Source organism: Rhincodon typus, chromosome 10, assembly GCF_021869965.1.
Source record: "Rhincodon typus isolate 14 chromosome 10, sRhiTyp1.1, whole genome shotgun sequence".
Taxonomy (NCBI): Eukaryota; Metazoa; Chordata; class Chondrichthyes; order Orectolobiformes; family Rhincodontidae; genus Rhincodon; species Rhincodon typus.
The window spans coordinates 6891974-6914130 of NC_063341.1; the positions used below are offsets into that span (position 1 = coordinate 6891974).

The following is a 22157-nucleotide window of genomic DNA, read 5'->3' on the forward strand; positions in this document are numbered from 1 at the left end:
ATCCAGTCTCTCCTGATAACTCAAACCCTACAGTCTTGGCAACATCCTGGTAAATCTTTTCTGAGCCCTCTACAGTTTAATAATATCCTTCTTGTGGCAGGGTGACCAGAAATGTACACAATTCTCCAAAAGTAGCCCCACCAATGCCCTATACAACCTCTACATGATGTCCCAACTCCTATACTCAATGGTCTGAGCAATGAAGGCAAGCATGCTAAGTGCCTTCTTAACTACCGTAACTACCTATGATGCAACTTTCAAAGAATTATGTACCGGAGCGCCCTGGGTTTCTCTGTTCAACAGCACCGCCTAGGGCCTTACCATTAACTGTGTAAGTGCTGCCGTTGTTTGTTTTATCAAAGTGCAATATGTTGGATTTATCCAAATTAAACTCCATCTGCTATTCCTCGGTATATTGGTCCAATTGATCAAGATTAATCTTAGATAACCTTCTTCACTATCGACTATACCACCAATTTTGGTGTCATCTGCAAATTTACTAATCATGCCTCCTAAATTCTCATCCAAATTGTTTATATAAATTACAAACAAAAGTGGACCCAGCACCGATCCCTGGGGAGCTCTGCTGGTCACAGGCCTCCAGTCTGAAAAACAACCCTCCACCCACCCTCTGTCTTCAACCATCAAGCTAATTTTGTATCTATTGGCAAGGTCTCCCTGAATCCCATGTGATCTAACTTTACTAATTAGTCTGCCATGCGGAACCTTGTCAGAGGCTTTACTAAAGTCCATGTAGACAACATCTATCGCTCTGCCCTCATTCATCTTTTTGGTTACATCCTCAAAAACTCAATCATGTTTGTGAGACATGATTTCCCACGCACAAAGCATTGACCTTATTGTTCTAGTTGGCAGTGGTCTTGGGTTTAGAAGTAGCTGTCGAAACAGCCTGGATGAGTTTTCTACAGTGCGTAGGAACAGAGAAACAAAGGGGCAGGGGTAGGCTATTCAGCCCATCGAACTTGACTGGTTATTCTAGATCATGACTGATCAACCAACAGCATCACTTTCTCACACTCTCCATATCCCTCAATGTCAATAGTTTCTAGAAATCTAATAATTTCTATCTTGAACCTTCTCAATAATTGAGCTTTTACAGTCCTCTAGTGTAGATTCACCGCTCTCTGGGTGAAGAAATTCCTTCTAATCTCAATTTTAATTGGCCTGCGTCTTAAACGGCGATTATCCCCTGGTTCTAGGCTAACCAATCAGGAGAAACATTGCATTTATCACATCCGGTCACATGCAACACTGACTCACAGATGTAGATGATACATACTGCTGCCAATGTGCGTTGGTGTGAAGGGATTGAATGTTGAATTCTGATGCAGCATGAATGTTGCATGCTGGTAAAACTGGCTGCTGTGTCCTGGTTTTGGTGTTGTACCTCTTGAGTATTGTGGGAGCTGCAGTCACCCAGGCAAGTTGTGAGTAGCCCATCTCACTCCAGACTCATACTTTGTAGATGGTAGACAGGCTTTGGGAGTCAAGAGGTGAGTTACTTGCTGCAGGATTCCCAGCTTCTGACTTGCTCTTGTGACTAACCACAATAGTCATTTGTCTGGTGCAATTTGGATTTCTAGTAACGCCAGCACGTTGATGGTGGGATATTCAGTGATAGTGATACCAATGAACGTTAAGGGAGATGGTTAGATTCTGTCTTGTTTGAGATGGTCATTGCTTTGTACTTCTGTGGCACATGTTACCTGCCACTTGTCAGCCCAAGCCTGATGTTGTCCAGGCTTTGCTGCAATGGTTCACCAAATGCTGCAGCATGTGAGGAGTCTCAAATGGTGTCAAACATTGTGCAATCATTAGTGAACATCCCCACTTCTGACCTTACGATAGAGGGAAGGTCATTGATGAAGCAGCTGAAGTTGGTTGTGCCTGTCTCACTACCCTGACGAACTCCTGCAGAGATGTCCTGGAGCTGAGATGACTAGTAATTAATAAAGAATTAATAAACCACAGCCATCTTCCTTTGTGCCTGGTTTGGCTCCAGTCATTGTTTCTGAGTTCAAGTCCCAGTTAAGAGACTTGTGGACACAAATATTGATTGACATTGTCAGTGCAGAACCAAGTGAGTGCTGTATTGTCAGTGATGAGATGCTGAACTGAGGCCTGATCTGCCCACTGCAGTGGATGTAGATGATCCAAGCAATATTTACCAGGCACCCTGGCCAACGTTTACCTCTCAGTCAACAGAATTAAAGTAGATTATGAGATCGCTGTTTGTCAGAATCTTCTGTGCGCAATTTCCCCACAATACGACAATGACTGCACTTCAAAAAAAGTACATAATTCGTTGTACAGCATTTGATGATGTCCTGAGGTCATGAAAAATGTGAGATTGTAGTATTTTTCTTGGTGTTCTTATTTCTCCACAGCCCTGTCCAAACAATGGCATCAGCTTCAAACAACAGCAATGTTCTGCTTTTAATGCCAAAGCATTCAGTGGCAGATACTATCACTGGGTTCCACTGTATCCAGGTAAGGAGCATGGTGCCGTCATCTTTAACATTCCATCTTTTCATCCTCCTCCCATGGCACTTTGACATCACTCCCTCTTTGTCATTCGACTCTAGAAACCTATTGAATTTCTGTCTTCAACCTGCTCAATTATTGACCTTCCACAGCTCTCTGGGCTAGACACTTCCAGAGATTCATCTCTGAAGAAATTCCTTCTCATCTCAATCTTAAATGGCCTGCCTGATATCCTGAGATTATGATTCCTGGTTTTAGACTTACCAGCCTGAGGGAATGTCCTATCTGTACTCATCCTGCCGTGCCTTGTAAGAATTTTATAAGTTTCAGAGAATCATAGGAACAGGAGGAGGTCATTCAGGCTGTTGAGCCTTCCTTACTATTCAATATGATCATGGCCAAATAAGCATTTCAAAGACCTTTACCACAATGCTGTACGCCGTCAGTAATCAGAAATTTATCAACCTTTGCCTTAATCATATGCAAAGCAAATTTTCACGGTTCACAACGCTCTGAGTAAAACCTTTTCTGTTTTGTTTGTTTCAGATCTCCTGCATCCACCGTCTTTGTTTGGTTTTCCCTTGCTGGCTATCAATGCAGCACACACGCTGATCACTTGCCTCTCTTAAGTGTTCTAAACTAGCCTCTTGATGGGGATGTTTGCTTATCAGCAAACCAATGTGTTCTGCATTCTCCAATGCGGTCGTGAACAAATCATCAAGGATTTTGTCATGTACTTTAGTACAACCCAAGATGACTTCTACCTGTAGACTAACTTGCTTGCTGACTGTTCAATCATGATGATCCTCGTCAGCACAATGTTTTTCACCACTATTCACCAGTCTAATAATCAGTCGCTCATTGGGTCAACCTCTTTATTAATATTAGTTTCTTTTGGTTATTATTCAATGAGATTTCTGGGAGGTTTTCTGTAACTTATTCGTGAAGACAGGTGCAAAGTGACTGTTTAACTTCTCTGCCACATCCCTGGTTCTCCACCGTAAATTCTCCAGTCCCCATGTCTAATGGGCCCTGCAATTGTCCAAACTAATCCGTTCCTGTTCAAGAAGCTTTCCTTTCCTAAGAAGCTTTTACAGTCTGCTTTCATATTTCCTACAAGCTTGCATTCACATTCTCTTTTCCATTGTTAGTAACTTTCTTGGTTGTCATTTACTGTGTTTTAATTTGGTGCCAATCCGCAGAATCACCACTTTTTCTGGCATCATTATAAAGCACTTCTTTGATCGAACGTGATCTTTAGCTTTCACTAACCATGGTTAATTTAATATTCCCTTTAGGTGTTTCTGCCTTAGAGGAATGTATATCTGTCTTAGACAACATATTGGATATTCATATCCATGGTCATCATGTAGCTATGTCTCTGTAATGGCAAATAAATCACACCCATGTACCTCAATTTGTTCCTTTCGGCCATTAGCCTTTTTATGAATGCGATGTATATTCAGAGAGAGTGCTCTTAATTCTGCTCTTTTTAACGTTATTCTCTGTTCTGTTCCTATCAAACAGATGACCACATTAATATTTCTAATAAGCCATGCGACTTGCAATGCACCACTACTGATGGAGAGAGGCAGTTAATGGTTCCTGCTCAGGATGGAACATCGTGCCGAGACAGAACCTATCAGGGTGTCTGCATTACTGGCCGATGTGAGGTAAGGCTGATGTGTTTGAGTGAACTTCGAAGAGTCCATCAAATTGAAATGCTGGAAATGAGCCCTCCATTGAAGTGAAAACAGTGTCTAAGAATTGAGGGTGGACAGTGTAGTGCAATGTATTTGCTTTAAATAACATGTTATTCCAACACTGATTCTGCACAAGTATCCCATGGCATTTCATTGATTTGCATTGAGTAGGTTAAACAAAAGACTAGTCTGTTTTGCCACTTAGTTAGATTGTGCCTGGTTTGTATTTCAGTTGCATTTACCTTCCTTTGCTCCATAGCCCTTAAAAAGATTTGAATATTGAAGAATGACTTTGTGTTGTTGTTTGGTATGGAGGAGAAGGGGTTCGTATTTTTGTGATTCCATAGTGATGAGTAAGAAGTTGAGGGCTGGATCTCACCAAAGTTAACATCAGAAAGAAAACAGTTTGAGAAAAAAAATGACGGTTCAAAACTACTGATTGATTTTTGAGACCTGACAGGTTCCGCCACAAGATCAGAAAGGAAATGGCTGAGGAAATTGTAGATGTGTTGGTCGTGATCCTTCGAAGCAATCTCGATGCAGGAATTATCCGTTTAAATTGGAAAATTGCAAATATACCTCTGGTATTTTGGAAAGGTGAACGAGAGAAATAAAGAATGGACCAGTTAGTTTTGGGGAGCTTATTTGAATCTGTCATTAATGTAGATAATCTATACGCATCAAAGACCTGAAGCATTTTGAGCATAGTGAAGGGATGAATTACAGCTATCACTTCTTTGCACCACACCTCAGAAGGGAGATGTTGGTCTTAATGTCATGCCTTTTAAAAAAACACCCTTTGAGGTATTGAACTTGCTGAACATTGTCCTTGGCCAGTTGTTCTTCCCTGGGAACTTTCAGAATACTGATTGGATCTAGATTCAAATCGGAACCTAAATATTGTACAATGGTGCAATGTGTCGACACAGGGGAAATAGTAATAACAGAAATGAAATAACTCCGCAGAAGTTGCCATCCCGTCACCGAGCCACCCTTTATTTACTCGTGGAAAGTCCTTGACTCTGACACAACCTCATCAGAGTCAGCACCCAGAGTGTCAGTATCCCTGACACTTCTCTTTTTGCCTGTCAGCCAGGGCTCCCCGATTGGACCAGATATACAGCTCCAGTCACGGAACTCGTATGAGGTCCACCTGGCTGACCTTGTTACAATAGCTACATCCCTGCTGCCCTGAGCCCGAGGACATAGGCTGGCCTGCTTTCTTGGAGTGTTTTAGCACTGGATAAGGTTCCTCTGACTTGGCATCCGATACGGGCAGTGTAAAATGCGTGGGAGCTTGCCTCTTGTGCTAGGAATGCCTCATTGGAAATTCACTCTCTTCTTCCACTGGCAAAGATATCAATGTGGCTACATCTGCCATATACATCTCGGATTCAGAAGACATGTCGACGCCTGACAGAGGGGATGACCCCACAGGTTCCGGCAGCCTTTCCGACTGTTCCAAGGAGCACGGCGCGTTTTGCTCCCGCACCATTTGCGAGTTTGCAGCTTTCATGTGGCTCACATGCTTGTTGAGGACCGTCGCACCAACCTGAGCTTTATATGTCATGGGACCAGACCTCACATTGACCATACCTGTTGCCCAGGCCAGGCCATTCCCATGGTTCCTACACCAAACTTCATCACCTGTAGCAAACTCTTTCTCCCACTTGGAGGAGTTTTGGGGCGGGCATTGGCATTCCCAATGCCGTTTCACCCTCATCCAGGTCCGAGAAGGTCAGGTTTAACCTGGTGTGGAGACTTCTACCCATTAGCAATTCTCCCGATGCTATTCCTGTCATTGTATGTCAGGTATAATCAAACAAGAACTGTGACAGCTTGGCATCTAGCGAGGCTATAGACTGTTTTTCTAAGCCTGCCTTCAAAGTTCGGACTGCTCTTTCTGCTAGACCAATGGTTAATGGATGATACAGAGATGTCCTTATATGATGAATACCATTCAACTTTAGGAAATACTCAAATTCCCTGCTGGTAAATGATGGACCGTTATCTGTGACCAGCGCTTCTGGGGGGTCCACGTATTGAAATAGATGTGCGCAGTTTTTCTAATGTCATCCCCATGTTTGACAATGAACTCAACACATGTCCAGCCACTTTGAGTGGGCATCCACAATGACTAAGAACATTGAGTCCTGAAAGGACCTGCACAGTTGATGTGTAACTGAGCCCAGGGTGTACCCAGCCACTTCTACGAATGTGGGAGAGCTGCTGGCGGTAATTTATGTCCTTGTTGGCACTCTGGGCACTGCCCCACTAACACAGCTAAGTCAGCATCCGATCCTGGCCAGCAGATAGAACTTCTTACCAACATCCTCATTTTGGAAACCCCTGGATGACGCTGGTGGAGTTCAGCCAGTATTTGGTTGCGACCACTGCTCAGGACACTCACTTTTGCTCCCCTTAATAATATGCCATCGTCTGGTCTCTCCAGGTCCAAAAATGTTTCACTTCTGGTTACGATGGCCCTATGGTTTCTCCCATCACCACCAGCTGTTTCAGTTTTGACAGGACCAGATCTTTCGCTGTCCTAAGTCTGATATTGTCAGCTGTGACTGGAAGCGTGTCCAGAAAATCTGAAACCATTACAGACTCTTCTGTTGGTGGTACCACCAGTGGTGTATCTGCCAGCAGAAGGTGGCTCCATACATCTGCATTTACTACTTGCGCTCCCGGAGAGTGTTCCAACTTGTAATTATAGGCACTTAATATTACAGCCCGCCACTGTATTTGTTCTGAAGCTATGGGCGGCACCAACTTGTCCTCTTTAAGTAGGCCTTGCAGGGGTTTGGGGGCCGTTATTACTACAGATTTATGTCCGTGAAGGTATTGGTGGAACTTTCAGACTCCAAATGTGACCGCCAATCTCCTTTCTCTATCTGGGCGTATTTACGCTCTGCATTAGCCAAAGTCCTGGATGCATGCGCTATTGGGAGTTCCTCTCCATTCCTCCTGCACCTATGAGCTAATACAACACCGATGCCATACATGGAGGCATCGCATATCAATACCAGATCTCGCTTAGGATCGTAGTGTGCCAACACCTGAGAGGATGATAACTGTTTCTTCACTTCACTGAAAGCTTTGGCTTGTCTGTGTGACCATTTCCAAGGCTGACCAGTTTTTAAAAGTTAATGCAAAGGTGCCAGGATGGAGGCCTGGTTATTTATGTACTTTCTGTAATAATTTACCAGCCCAAGAAATAAACTAAGCTCCTGGACTAACGTGGGAGCCATGGACTACGTCCATGTTTTCTGAGCATTCCTTATTAGCCTTCCGTGTTATTAGCATGTCATCTAGATACATGGTGACCTGAGGTAGACCTTGCAAAATATTCTCAATTGTCCGCTGAAAAATTGAGCAGGCTGACAATATCCCAAACGTCAGTCTCGTATATTGGTACAAACCCTTATGGGTATTAATTGTAGCATACTTTTGGGAATCCTCATCTAAACGCAACCGCAAGTAAACGTGGCTTATGTCCAGCTTTGTGAAGGTCCGCCCACTTGCCAGTTTTGCATATAAATCCTCCAAGCGAGCAATTGGGTATTTATCCAGCTGCAAAAAGCAGTTTACTACTTATTTGAAATACCTGCAAAGGTGAACCGACCCACTGGGCTTCACAATCGGTAAGACCGATGCTGCCCATTCTGCAAACTGGACTGATGATTCCTTCACTTTGCACCCTCCCGATTTCTGCCTGTAATTTTGCCCATAAGGCACTTGTCAGGCCTTGCAGACTCATGGAATTGCTTCCTGGTCAATATACAAGGTGGTCTTGGCCCCTGTGATAGTCTCTAGACCTTCCTGGAAGACTTCTAGGCATTTCATTAGGACTTTACTCAGGCAGCCATTTTCTAATTGAAAAGTGTTGAGCCAAACTCAGTGAATCTCTCAAGCAATTCCGCTGCATCAGGTTTAGCTTTCTACTACAGTCACTGGCGACTGAACCAGCTGCTTTTCATGAGACCGGAACCAAAGTTGTACCCTTAATCTGTAAAGGTTCCCCGGTATAGGTTCTCTGTCTAGTGCAAACTTAAGCATTGGAGTCTAGAGTGAATTTTGTTAAAGACTGGTTCTGCGATCCCTGAGATGACAGCGCTGGTATCAACCTCCATCAGAACTGGGTAACCATTTAACCAGAAGTTTATTTTGATAGGCTCTGATTTGGATGTTGCTAAGCAATTTGATTGTTCCAACCTAGATGTAGGTGGACTTCCCAAGGTGTGCATTCTCCTGGATTGCAGCCTATGAGTTATTTTGCTCAATTTAGGCCTAATAAGACTCGTTTGCTGTCTCAAATCCGAATGCCGGCAGCAACTACGATGGCTTGCCGGCCTGGATCCTGAAGTAAATTTTAACCATTTGGCTGAGGCTTGGCTTTGTTTTGGGGTTTTGCTGTGGGTCAATCTAGAGTCCTCCAATCAGGATATGTGAGGCTATGCAATTGCCTGACTCAAGGGGTGTACCCCAAGCTCAGTTAGCCCGGAGAGGGTGTCCACTTCCATTGGAATACCCTGCAATTCTTACACTCCACTTGCCACATTTTCCAATGATAAAACGAGTTGTAGTGCCTCTTTGATGTCCAGTTAGACTTCAGCTAGTAGGCGTTATTGCATGGTTACATCATTAATCCCACATATCAACTGGTCTCACAGTGTCTCATTAAGCAATAAACCAATATCACGGTCTTCTGCCAGTCAGCTTAACCTGGTCAAATTCCTAATACGGATTCTCCTGTTTCTCGAATTACCAAGTAAAAACAGCAGTGTCTCAGAATTAGAGGAGAATTTGGGGTTGTAATATTCTCTTACAAATCTGTCAACTCTTGAGAAGTTTTAGTATCTGGTGCTTTAGACTCCTAATAACAGAAAAAGCTGTGGCTCCACAGACTATCAGGAGAATTACTTGTTGCTTTTCATCTGCCCCAGTGTCATTTGGCTGGAAAAAATAATGCATTCTTTCCACGTACTGGGCCCAGATGAAGCTTCCCAAATAATGGCATGATGCAAGAAATGCTTACCCCAACTCAAAGACCACTGTTGCGAGCAAGTTTCTTCAGGAATGTGCTTTACCCTTGTCGCCACTGAAATAACCCCACATAACTCCCGTCACCAAGTCAACCTTTATTTACACATGTAAAGTCCTTGACTCTGACATAGCCTCATCAGAATAAGCACCCAGAGTATCAAAACCTGTGACAATTCTTTTTTCTATCTATCAGCCAGGGCTCCCTGATTGGACCAGGTTAACAACCCCATTCAGGGAGCTCCTTTTCTGAGTTTAGCTGGCTGACCTCATTATTATCACTACAATTATTTTGCCCTTCAGTCTCATGAACATGTTGCGTCTTGACTGAAAATGTGTCTGATATGTTTGTTTTAATTTTTCACCTTGGACTCATTTTCCTTGGTCCTCTTATCTAATCAAGAGCTTTCAGTCTCGGTCTTGCAAATTTCAATGGATCTCTGGTATCCACAGCATTTCAGAGATGAGAGTTCCAAATGGACTGAACTGACCCTGATCCCTGGTAGCTTGTATCCGTCCATGTGCTTGATGCTTGGGAGAGCCCAGGCATTTTGCAACTTCACCTGCAGTGAGTATGTGCATCAGTCATGCGGAATGCACCAAGAAGTTGAAGAGGTGCTTTGTGAAATGCTATGACTTCTAGACACTGACAGTCTTTCTTTTCTGCTCTGAGCCTTCATTATCTGAACATATATACAGTGGAATGTTCAATGGTTTAGCAATCTGTTCTTCAAATTTAGGGAACTGAGCAATCCATGTCCAAGGCCTGTGATTTGACTCTCTGACCTGTCTGTGCGGATTTACTGATGATTGGTGACCTGGAAAGTTTGAATCTGGTGTGAATGCACTAAATTGAGCTGTTCTTTAAATACCTGGGTGGAGAGCTATTTACAAGGCTCAGACCTTTGAGTACAGAAGTGGGACGTTATGTTGAGGTTCTACAGGACATTGGTGAGGCCTCTTCTGGAATACCACTTATAGATCTGGTCACTCTGTTATAGGGAGGTTATTGTTAAATTGGAGAGGCTTCAGTAAAGATTTACGTGGATTTTCCAGGACTTGAAGGATTAAGTTATAAGGAGAGGCTGGATTTCCTTGGAGTAAAGAAGGTTGAAGGGTGACCTTACTGAGGTTTATAAAATCATGAGGGGTGTAGATAAGGTGAATGACAGGTATCTTTTCCCTAGTGTGGGGTATTTCAAAACTAGGGGGACTATTTTTAAGGTGAGAGGAGAAAGATTTTTTTACACAGAGTGGTTCGTGTGTGGAATGAACTTCCAGAGGAAGTGGTGGATGCGGGTACAATTGCAATGTTTAAAAGACATTTGGATAAGGACATGAATAAGAAATGTTTGGAGGGATATGGGCCAAGGGCAGGCAGGTGGGACTAGTTTAGTTTGGGATTATGGTTGGCATGGAGTTGTTGGACCGAAAGGTCTGTTTCCGTGCTGTATGATTATGACCATGATTGTATGAAAGCTGAATGGAACTGATTGCATTGCTTTTCAAAAAGCTGGGACAGGCATGATGGGACAGAATACCCTCTCTATATGTGGTCTCGTTCTATGATAACTCAGCAGGTCTGCATTAGAGATGTTAGGACCCGGGATTGTTGGGATTGATAGCTCCCTGTAGACTGAAGGGATTGTCACTATTTTTAAGTTAGACTGGAGAAAGTATCCCCTTCCATCATTTGAAAGGTAACTCTGTAACTCTTCGGTAGAAAGTCAGCTGCCCAGAGTCCCAGTCAACGTAATACATGTTTGTTTGCAGCCTGTTGGTTGTGATGGTCTCCTGTACTCCTCCAAACGGCTAGATAAATGCGGACTCTGTGGTGGTGATGGCAGCACCTGCTTCCGAATCTCGGGCACCTACCGACGTGGGATTACGCATTTAGGTAGGTGTGGCATCTAACTGTTGGTCTCACTTAAAGCAATAGAATATATATACATTGGTTATGAATGGAAGGGAAGGCCTCCCTACCTTCATCTTCAGGTGTTTTCCACAAACATCTTGGTAAGAGGTTACACCATAGCAGCTGTCCACTGGAAATGCATGCAGTAGCTCCTTGATGTACATTAGACGGTGTGGGATGGGTGTTTGGTTTCTGTGCTAAATGAAGGCAATGGATTGGTGGGATCATTGGTGACAGTAAGAACAGGAGCGATGGTGGCAGAGTGGTAATGTTGCTAGATCAGTAATCCAGAAGCACAGACTAATACTGACCTTCAGTTGTTATGAAGACCCATCTGGTTCACTAATCTCCTTCAGGGAAGGAAATGTGTCATTTTCACCTGGTCTGGCCTACGTGTGAGCCCAGATGTACAGCAAAGTAGTTTACTTTGAAACCAGCCTCTGAAATGGCTGAGCAAGCAAGTTATGGCAATTAGGGATGGACAACACATGCCTTGCCTGTGACACTGATGAAAGAACTTTTTAAAAATCCCTTTACATTTGTAGAGTACATTTAATATAAAAATGACCCAAGGGGAGAGTTATGAGGCAGAAATTGACACCTTGCCACAGAAGGAGACATTAGACCAAAAACCAAACAGCGTTAAGGTTTAAGGATGGATTTTAACAGAGGAGAGGAAGTTGGGGTGGCAGAGAGATTTAGAGAGTGAGTTCCAGAACTTTGATCTAAGGAATCTTCCATCATGGCTGCCAAAGGTAGCTTGGAAGAAGTGGAGATGCCTGAGGGGTCAGTGTAATGTGGTAGTATTCCAGATCCCACAGGAACTACTTATCACTAAATCGCTTGGGAGGTGTCAGATCAGTTCTTTTCTGTGATACTTCACAAGCTTTTCACATGGGTTTCTTTTTGAAGCTGAAAGCTTTGAATTGAAACTCAAGAGTTTGGACAGGGAAACGTATTTTACTCACAGGCCTCTCCCAGGCAGCCCCACCATCCCTGCATTAAGATGTAACTGATGTGATTTTTGATTTGACAACCTTCTCTCTATTTGCACGGCAGGTTACCTTTTCATTACAAACATTCCAGTTGGCGCTTCCGACATCCAAATAATTGAAAGGAGGAAAACAGAAAATATTTTAGGTAAGAGATAGTAGGAACTGCCGATGCTGGAGAATCTGAGATAACAAGGTGTAAGAGCTGGATGAACACAGCAGGCCAAGCAGCATCACAGGAGCAGGGTCTTGCCCCGAAACGTCAGCTTTCCTGCTCCCCTGATGCTGCTTGGCCTGCTGTGTTCATCCAGCTCTACACCTTGTTATCGAATATTTTAGGTAACTGTTGTTAAGTTACTTCAGACTTTTTTACCCCTCCCCCACTTCCTGCTCACCTACTTCTCCCTTATTTCAGCTGTGTATCTAATCACTTGTTTTACCTCCTAAAGCTCTCGCAGATGAAGGTGGCTACTTTTTCTTCAATGGGAACACAGCGATTGACAATCCTCGGAATTTCCGGGTGGCTGGGACAGTATTTAAGTACAGGCGACCTGCGAATCCACTATCTGATGGCTTTGAATACATTATTGCCCAAGGGCCTACCAACCAAGGACTGAATGTGATGGTATGTAGATCTGATAACAGCAACAATAGGCTTTCTACCTTATGGCATGCCATCCCATAACTTTTATGACAGCCAAGGGGCATAGGTTCTTTATATTATAAGCCTTAATATCTCTTCCAGTCAATAAAGAAATATAGGAGCCAGTAGCAGGTAGAATCCCTACAGTGTGAAAGCAAGCCATTTGGCCCATCGCATCCACGCTGACCCTCCGAAGAACATCCCGCTGCATTTCTCATGGCTAACTCACCTGTCCTGCACATTATGGGCAATTTAGCACAGCCAATCCACCGAACCTGCACATCTTCTGACTGTAGGAGGAAACTAGAGCATCCCAGAGGAAACCCACACAAACACGGAGAGAATGCGCAAACTCCACACAAACTGTTGCCCAAGTGTGGAATCGAAGCCGGATCCCTGGTGCTGTGATGCAGCAGTGCTAACCACTGTGCCACCTTTGGTGATGTTTATGCAAGTGAAATTTATCTGAAATAAAACGCAAGGTGCTGGAGAAACTCAGCAGCATCTGCGGAGACAGCGTTTTAAGTCCAGTTGTTTTTCCTTGAATCAGGAAGGACTATCTTCCCTGCTCTCCTCCAGAAGGCAAAGCACCCTTGCTGGGTTACTGTTGCAAGTGCCTTTTTTGTACTCCTTGCCTAATTTGATAAACTGTTTGGCTACAGAGCACATGTGCTCCCATTGATGTACATCAGCCAGCCAGACCTTACTGCTAGCATCACCCCCATCCCTCCTGCCCCCCCGATCCCCTGTCCTGCCCCCAATAGCTTTGTCACCATTTCTAATTCCTCCCAAGTTCCTGTCCTTATTGAAACCTCAGTGCAGGAATGAATTGGAATTCTATGCAATAATTAAAAGCAGAGGTCATTCTGCCCATCATTCCTGTGCCAGCTCAGTGTACAAGCTATCCAATTGGTCATACTCCTAGTGAGGGACTGGTTTGCTCAGTTGGCTAGATGGTCAGTCTCTGATGCAGAGTGGTGCCAAAGTGTGGGTTCAGTTCCTGCACTGGCTGAGGTCACCATGAAGGATTTACCTTCTCAACCTCTCCCCTCACCTGAAGCCTGGCGACCCTCAGTTTAAATCACCATTAGTGGTCTCTGTCTAATGAGGGAGCAGCCCTATGGTCTGGTAAGATTTATGGCGACTTTAGCTTGACTCCTTGTCTGTTTCCCAATAGCTCTGCCAATGTCATGAAAGCTCATGAAAGTTGTTCTATGATCTATAATTTGTGGCCAGCTGCAAGTGACAGCACTGTCCTCTGATCTTGAAGAAGTTGGCAGAGTACCCATGTGTTGAGAACTTTAATTCTCTCGATGTGCAGTTGATTGTCGCCTTATTTCTCAGCCTCATGCCACAATGCAATTAACAATCTTCGATGTAGTTCGATGTATGAAACGAAATTCTGCAGATAGCAAACCAAGAAATGTGAACAATTAATCTGCTTTACTTTGTGAAAGGTTTAATGCGAGCTAACTAAAAATGGGAATGTTTCTCACTGGGGATGAGGTGGGAGCTGAAATAAATCACAAATAAGCTTTGAAACAAAATCAATCTAGTTTAAAGAACCTCATAATTAATTGGAATGGAGAAACAGGCTGCTTTTCAGAGTCAGAAGACTTGTTCAGCAATAGTTGTTGTTCAGATTTCCATAAAACATCCCAATAAGATCTCATTGAGAAAGGCTAATTTTGTATAGGGTTTCTGTGATATCAGAGGAAAGTTCTGATTTCACTCATTGCTGGGTTGTAGAGTGGGGCACAAAATTCCTATAAAAATTGGAAAACTAAATAGATTCTTCATAGCTGATGGCCAATTAATCAAGCAACTCTTTGAACCAAATCTAGTGTTTCTATGACTAGTAAACCAAAGTGTACAAAGAAAATTAACAAAAAGAACAATTTTCATGACCGCTTTGATCATTCTCTGAGGCTGCTGACGAAAGCCTAAAGCCTTATTTCTAGGAAAATAAAACCGAAAGAACTGCGGATGCTGGAAATCAGAAACAAAAACAGAACTTCCTGGAGAAGCTCAGCAGGTCTGGCAGCATCTGTGGAAAGAAATCAGAGCAAATGCTACATTTTCAGTGACCCTCAGAATGGGGGAAGGATCTGAGGAAGGGTCACTGATCCCGAAACATTAACTCTGATTTCTCTCCACAGATGCTGCCAGACCTGCTGAGCTTTTCCAGTCATTTATGGTTTTTGTTTCTGATTTGTAGGAGACCCCAAGGCAACCTCAGAGGGTTGGTAATCTTGCAACGAGCAGTTAGTAATATGTCCATTCTTCTCCCAATGTGAAAACACACCCTGTACATTGTAGCATTAAGAGTCTTGCATCATCGGAGGTATTTATTTCTGGATGAAACATTACACACAGGTCCTGATTATCTGCCTATTATTCCACAAACACCATTCAAAGAAGAGCAGGGGTGTTTTCCAGTCTCTTAGCCTACGTTTAGCTAGCTATTGGTATCACTCAACTCGACCTCATTGCTTTTTTGTGGGAATGTGTACAAATTGACTGTTTTGTTTGCCTGCATTATAACAGTAACTGTACTTCCTGGGCTGTAAAGCTCTGTTGGCTGTTCTGAGTTCATCACAGGTGCTATTTAAATCCCAGTTCTTTCTTGCGTTTTATTTTTCTGGAGCAGGAACCCTTATTTCCATCCAGCAATACAGTAAGTGGAGCAGGAAATCTGTGCATTCACTGCATTCTGAAATGCAGTGGAAATAAAGGCACAGAGACGTGGGACACCTGTCTATTATTAACAGTGGAATCCATGGCAAAATGGAACATTCAAAACTTTGCATTTACTGTTGCAAACACAGTGAAGGAGTGTGAGTGCCCTTCCTTGAATGGTGCTCGAGGTTCCCCTAATTAATACCATTCTTCAGAACACTTTTTCCTCTAACGATGAATTCCTTATTAAAACCAAAACACTCGGCAAGTTCTGAATTTATGCATTTTGCACGTTACTGCCAAATTTATGTTGTTCTCCCCCTCCCCTCCCCCCACACTGTCAAATGAACTGCTCCACTGGGCTGCTGATCTGTACCATCAAAACATGAAGACACTGTTGGTGAGGAGCACAGTTGAGATGGAGGCTGATAGCCAAGGGATAGCCATTTTTACAAACTACTTAAAACGACAGCTACCGGGGAGTGAAATGCTCTCATTGCAAAGAAAAGCTTCTTTACCTTGCCAAGAATAAAGATGCTCTTTCTCTCCCACTGGCGTTGAGAAATCCCAGTTGAATTCATTGTCCCCGTCACCCCTTGCACTGAGTCGATGCCAGTGTGCAGTTCCTTTTCAAAAAGGAAGATCCGTGCATTCATCCTTTGTCACTCTGCCTGTCAAAATCCTAACACGCCCAATCCTAATGGCCCTTTGGCAGTGCCTACACCACGTGGATGACTGCTATGCAAGTAAAAGACCCACTACTGTCTCCTGAAGGATGGATGACTGGGGATAGGGTAAAGGAGTGATGTGTGAAGCTGCCGTTTATTTAGAGGATAATCAGTGTTAAGCCGCATAAACAGTACTGGTAAGAATGAGCTGCAGACCTGTCATGGCACTATGGAATCAATTGGGAGGAATCCCTTGTTGAGTTAGTGCAGGATCTCACTTCCAGCCAGCCACATCTTATAAGTTTGAAGCAGTTTGTTCAATTTGGCAGTAAGCCAGAGCAGGTAGAATATTTGTTTTTTTTTTAACACTGTTTACATGGGAGACTTAACATTAAAAAAAAACACACTTATATTAAAAGTTCTTCCTTGTATAGTACCTCGCCCCCTAAAATAAGCTGCGGTATTTCAAAAGCAGCTTTTGGAAAGTTTTGAATGTTGCCTTTGCTACTGAAGAGCTAATGTGCAATGTGACTCCAGCATTAACTCTTGGATTGTGCTTCTGACAACAATCTCTTCATCTTATGATGTTATAGGTCAGCAGCCCTGAGGAGCAGTTCATTTGACAGGAGGGAAGCAACATCAGTTTTGGCAGTAAAATTTAAGGTATATATTGAGGATTTTGAAAATATAAGTTTTATGATTATCACATGACTGTCATCGCTGGGCATTATGCCTGTGTCTTGGGCGCTAATCTTTTTGTTTTGTTTGAGTAAATTGTTTAAAATTAATTTCCATGTTATTATGTTAACCAGACATTCATCAGGCAATATTTCTCAGCAGTTTATTTCCAGTAAATCCCTAAAGCTAGATACCTTGCAGACGGATTTGCTTTAATGATGAAAGGATTTATATTGCTTCATAAATCATTTTGTTGAATGCTTCATAGCCAAGATTGAGAACAAACTGAAAAAAGCATGGCTTTATAAATAGGGGCATCGAGTGCAAAAGTAAGGACATTTAGCTGAACCTTCATGAATCGCTGTTGAGTCTTAAGCTGCAGCATTGTGGCCAATTCTGGCCACCAAATTTCAGGAAGGATGACAAAGTCTTGGGCAGGATGCAGAGGAGATTTAATGGAATGGTTTTAAGGAAGAGGAGTTTGCAGGGAGAAACTGGTATCCTTAGGTTTGTACTCCTTACAGCAAAACAGCTTAAGGGGAAAAGTAGGTGAATTGTGAAAACCTTATGAAGGGCTTTGACAGAGTAACTAGAGATAAACTGCTTACAATGGCAGAGGTCACAGATCGAAGATAATTGGCAAAAGAACTAGAGGTGAGAAGAGGAGAAATGATTTTACACAGTGAGTTATGACCTGGAATGCGCTGCCTGAAAGGATGGTGGAAGCAGATTTAATGTAGTTCTGAACAGGAAATTGGATACATCAAAAGGAGCAATTTGCAAGCCTCTAGGGAGAGAGCAGATGAGTGAGACCATATAGATCATTCTGTTAAAAAGTCGTCACAGTCACCACAAGAATAGTTGTTCAGCTTCTATGTTTCATCGTTGAATAATATTTCCACCAGACCCCAATGAAATATCTGTTGACATTGAAGGCCTGTATTTCGTGGCCTTTTAAGAAACTAGGTGTGATATTTACCCAGTTGCCCAATGCTGACATCTTATGGTGTTTGCCACCCTAACCAGTATGTGATACTGGTACGTGGTAAGGATTATTTGAGATAGCTGACCAATCCCCCTTTATCTCGGACCTTTCTAATGAATAGTGGCAGAGGATACAGCACCGTAGAGTATCTACACAACAGGCACTGTTCTTAGATAACAAGTTTATTGCATGACAGCAATAAGTACAACTACATTTGGTGAGGCGTAGTTACTGGGACCTTAGGGAGTTGGTTCAGATACGTCTGATCCCTCTGCAAGCGAGAAAAGAACTCCTTGTCTCCACCACAGACTGTGTGTAATATCAGTAGAATGAGTGGAGCCAAGGTAACATTTATCCCCTTATGAACCATTACCTTAGATAACAACAGGATCAATAGAAGACCATTTAATCCCTCAACTGTATTCCATTCAATGCCAAAGTTCATGTATTCCCCTCTATTCCATAATCCTTAACTTTCAATTACAAAAATGTATCAATCAATCATTTTAAATCAGCAATTGATCCAGCATCCATTGCCATTCACAGGAGAGAGTTCCAAACGCTTTCCATGTGGATGTGTTTCTTTACATCAGTCCTGAAAGGTCTGGCTGTAATTCTTCGGCTATGTCCCTCGTGCAGGATCCTCCATTAGCTGAAATAGCTTCTGTCTCCCTTATCGATTGTCGATGATAGCTTCAAAACTGCAATCAAACCCACTACTTCAGCTTTTGAGTTCTAGGAACTACAGCCCCCCAACCTTACACAAGGCAGTTAACCCACAGATTGTTCTGATAGATCTGCATTGCGTTCTTTCCAAGATCATTATATCTTTCTGAAGGGGTGGTGCCCAGACTCTTCACAATTCTGCAGGTGTGATCTGAGTTGGGCTTTGGAGAGCTGAAGCTTCTTTGACTTCTTATCCTCTAGATAGAAAGGCTACCATTCCACTAACATTTTTGATTATTTTCTGGAACTGGTCCTGACATTTACCTGACTCTGCAGTTTGCTTTTGATGCCTGTTGTTCCTGTCTTTTTGACGCATTTTTGATCCATTATTTGAGCAGAAAATGTTCTTGTAGTTTGTTTAAGATGGTACATTTTGTGCTGATTAAAGCAAATACTTGGGAAATGGAACATCTCGGTCAAGCCAATTCAGAGCCTGGGAAATCTGCAGCGAGGAACTCCTGAGCTGACTCCCCAAAGCCTGTGCATCATCTCCAAGGCAAATGTCAGGCCTGGATGAGTGCAGCTCCAACAACACTCAAGAAGCTTGACACCATCCAAGACAAAGCAAACTGTTTGATTGGCACCCCATTTAACATCTTTAATATCTGCTCTCTCTACCACTGACACACAGTGGTAGCAGTGTGTACCATCTACAAGATGTAGAAATCCACCAAGGCTTCTGAGATACCACCTTCCAAACTAATGATCACTACTTTCTAGAAGGACAAGAGCAGCACATACATGCAAACACCACTGACTGCAAGTTTCCCTTCCAGTCACGCACCATGCTGACTTGGAACCATATTTTCCTTCCTTCGTTGTTGCTAGGTCAAAATCCTGGAACCCTCTTTCTCATAGCATTGTGGTTATGCCTACCCCAGAAGGGCTGCAGCAGTTTAAGTAGGCAGTTCGTCACAACATGCTCCAGAACAATTATGTGCAGCCAATAATTGCTGGCCTAACGAGCAACGCACAAATCCCATGAAGGAATAAAGAAAGAGTAACGTCTCTTGTTAGTTTTATTTGTTTTGTTCTGCTGGAAGGACGTGTTTTGGTCTAAGAGATGGATTTTATTAGCCAGCTCAGGATGGGCTGAGTGGTGGGTTTGAGAGAACAGTAGAATAAAGGAGGGGAGATGGTGTGACAGTGGTCATCTTATGGCCGTGTTATCCTGTGAGCGGTGGGGAAGATAAAGGACAGTCCTGCAATTGGAGAGCATTTAAGTAGCAATGAAGGCCTTCTCACCTCCACTGGATTTGCATAAATGGAAACTGGTCGGTGAACCCATGTGGTATGCTCTAAGGATGATGGACCTTCATATTGGGCACTCTTTGACCTATGGAACGTCCACAAAGGCAGTAATGACTGCCCCCATAGCAACAACACCATGTGACCCCACTAATCTCACCCCAGACCCCACATTCCTAGAGACAAGGGCTCCATCCATCCATTGCCTCCATTTTCGACCAAGTAGAGCCCTCATAGTGGCTACGGCTCCAGGCAGTGGCTGGCCATCTTCTAGCCCTACTGACAGCCAAATGTGCACAGACAAGGTGTGGCTCGGGGGTCCCACAGTGGATTTGCACCCCAATTTTGGCCGGTCAGCATCGCCATTGCCCTGTCACCAGCGCTAAAGTCAGCCCCCTCATCACAGATCAGCATTCTGTACTTGTCAGATTGGCATTTCCACTTCCCACACCACCCACGTGCATTGTATTGCCACCTGATGGGTTTGCCAAGTCTTGGATGATGTTGGGGATTGGGGGTCCTGCCTTAACTCATTTCTCACACAGCCAGCGGAAAACATGTCTGACTCATCCAGATCAAAGTAGAGGTCCAATAAATGAAAGGATGTGTTTTAATTCCAGAGAACAGTTTTTTAGATGGAGTCCTGTAGATAACCACATTCAGCCAATTCTTACCTGTATATAACTATTGTTGATGACCCGGATTGCTTGTTCTGACCTTTCTTTTAGGTTTTGTACCGTCAGCTTCAAGCACGAAGCCAGGGTAGCCCCAAGGCAGGCACTGCACTCCATTCCCTGCTCACGTTTCCCAGTGGTCTAGCTCAACTATTACCGTAGTCAGCCAATCCTTATAGACTGGTCTGGCATTTCCATGTCCTACACATCTTGAGACCTGAGATTGTGATTGCAGAGCAGTATTGACTTTATTTTGAGCATCTTTCCCAATCAGACTGTTCCTGGCTGGAGGAAGATGGAAGGAAAGAAACTTACTTGACTTCAGGGAATTCCTCACAGCCAATGTAACAACATCTGAAGTGCAATCACTGTCGTAATATTGGTAACATTGTGGTTACATTTGTTTGTACCAGGATTCTACAAGCACCAGCAGACAATGGCCAAATCATCTGTTTTACCAATGAAAATTAATTAAATAAGTATTGGTCAGGACACTAGGGAGAACACCACCTCAAATCCTCAAAATAATGCCATGGATTCCTTTATGACCCATTTGGTTTAGCGTCTCCTCTGAAAGATGGCACCTTGTACAGTGCAGCACTTCCTTTGTCCCTCACTGGACTGTCAGGCTGGTTTTGTGCTCAAGATCCTGAAGTTTATAATCTATTGACCCAAAAGCAAGAGTGCTACCACAGGGGACCCCGGATGACGGTTTTAGATCGTTTAATGTTCCATGGAACAGTGCTGTTTTACTACACAGCTGTCCAATTGTTATGAATCAAAAATGTATTGACGTAATGGTAGCGAAGTTAACGATGGATTCATCAATGGAAAATCATGTTTGACCAATAGTTTGTTGACAATTATGTATTTAATTGCATGGAGAAGGAATAAGCAATGAATATAATGTATTTGGATTTCCCAAAAGCATTGTTTTGTTCAAAAAGTATTTGAAGAGTACAGAAGTCTTGCTCCAATTCTATGAGGCTTATCTGGAGTACTGAGTGGAGCATTGCTCTTGTTATTTAAGCGCCAAAAGGTCTACTCCTGTCCCTATTCCTTATAATCTTAACAAATAGGGATAAGATAACACATTTCATTTGTTTAGTGAAGGATTCTTTTAAAACACCCCTCTTACGCCTCAGGACATTTAGCGAAGAGTAGTTTGACCTGGTCTGATATCTCTTTGCACCTGTCTTATTTGTAGTTCTTTTTTTTAGCAATACCATCAAGGCCACGGCTACTCTAATTCTTCCTTTTTTTGTTCCTCCTCAGCTCCTTACCCTTCTCTGCACTTAAATCCTGACTCATTATTGTCTCCTGACAAGCAAACACAAATTGTATTATTGCAGAATTACCTTCATATTGTAGAATGCTCACGCCTCACTCCCTTTAGCCTTATTCCACCTATCTGTGGATGTTTAAACTCAATCTTGTTATCAACTAACCACCAGTGGTTTTATCTCCACTGATTTACCTCCGCTGCTGTCCAATTGTTATTGATCTCTGTCCTTTCTTGCATGGGTTCAGCTTAAGAACGATATTCTAAAGGAAAAGTCGGTAAAGTTATTCAGAGATAGTAGGAACTGCAGATGCTGGAGAATCTGAGATAACAAGGTGTAGAGCTGGATGAACACAGCAGGCCAAGCAGCATCAGAGGAGCAGGAAGGCTGGCGTTTCGGGCCGAGACCCTTC

At 43.2% G+C, this 22157-nt stretch overlaps 1 protein-coding gene across 1 annotated transcript in view; it reads left to right on the forward strand.

Moving 5' to 3' along the window:
- Nucleotides 1–22157, forward strand: part of si:ch211-267e7.3 (ADAMTS-like protein 2) — a 109414-nt gene that overhangs the window by 42580 nt on the left and 44677 nt on the right. Inside the window, exons 4-8 of the mRNA XM_048602316.1 lie at nucleotides 2409–2511; nucleotides 4033–4178; nucleotides 11028–11151; nucleotides 12229–12309; nucleotides 12611–12786. Of these exons, the coding sequence (XP_048458273.1) occupies nucleotides 2409–2511; nucleotides 4033–4178; nucleotides 11028–11151; nucleotides 12229–12309; nucleotides 12611–12786 (630 nt within the window). The remainder of the gene's footprint in view (nucleotides 1–2408; nucleotides 2512–4032; nucleotides 4179–11027; nucleotides 11152–12228; nucleotides 12310–12610; nucleotides 12787–22157) is intronic.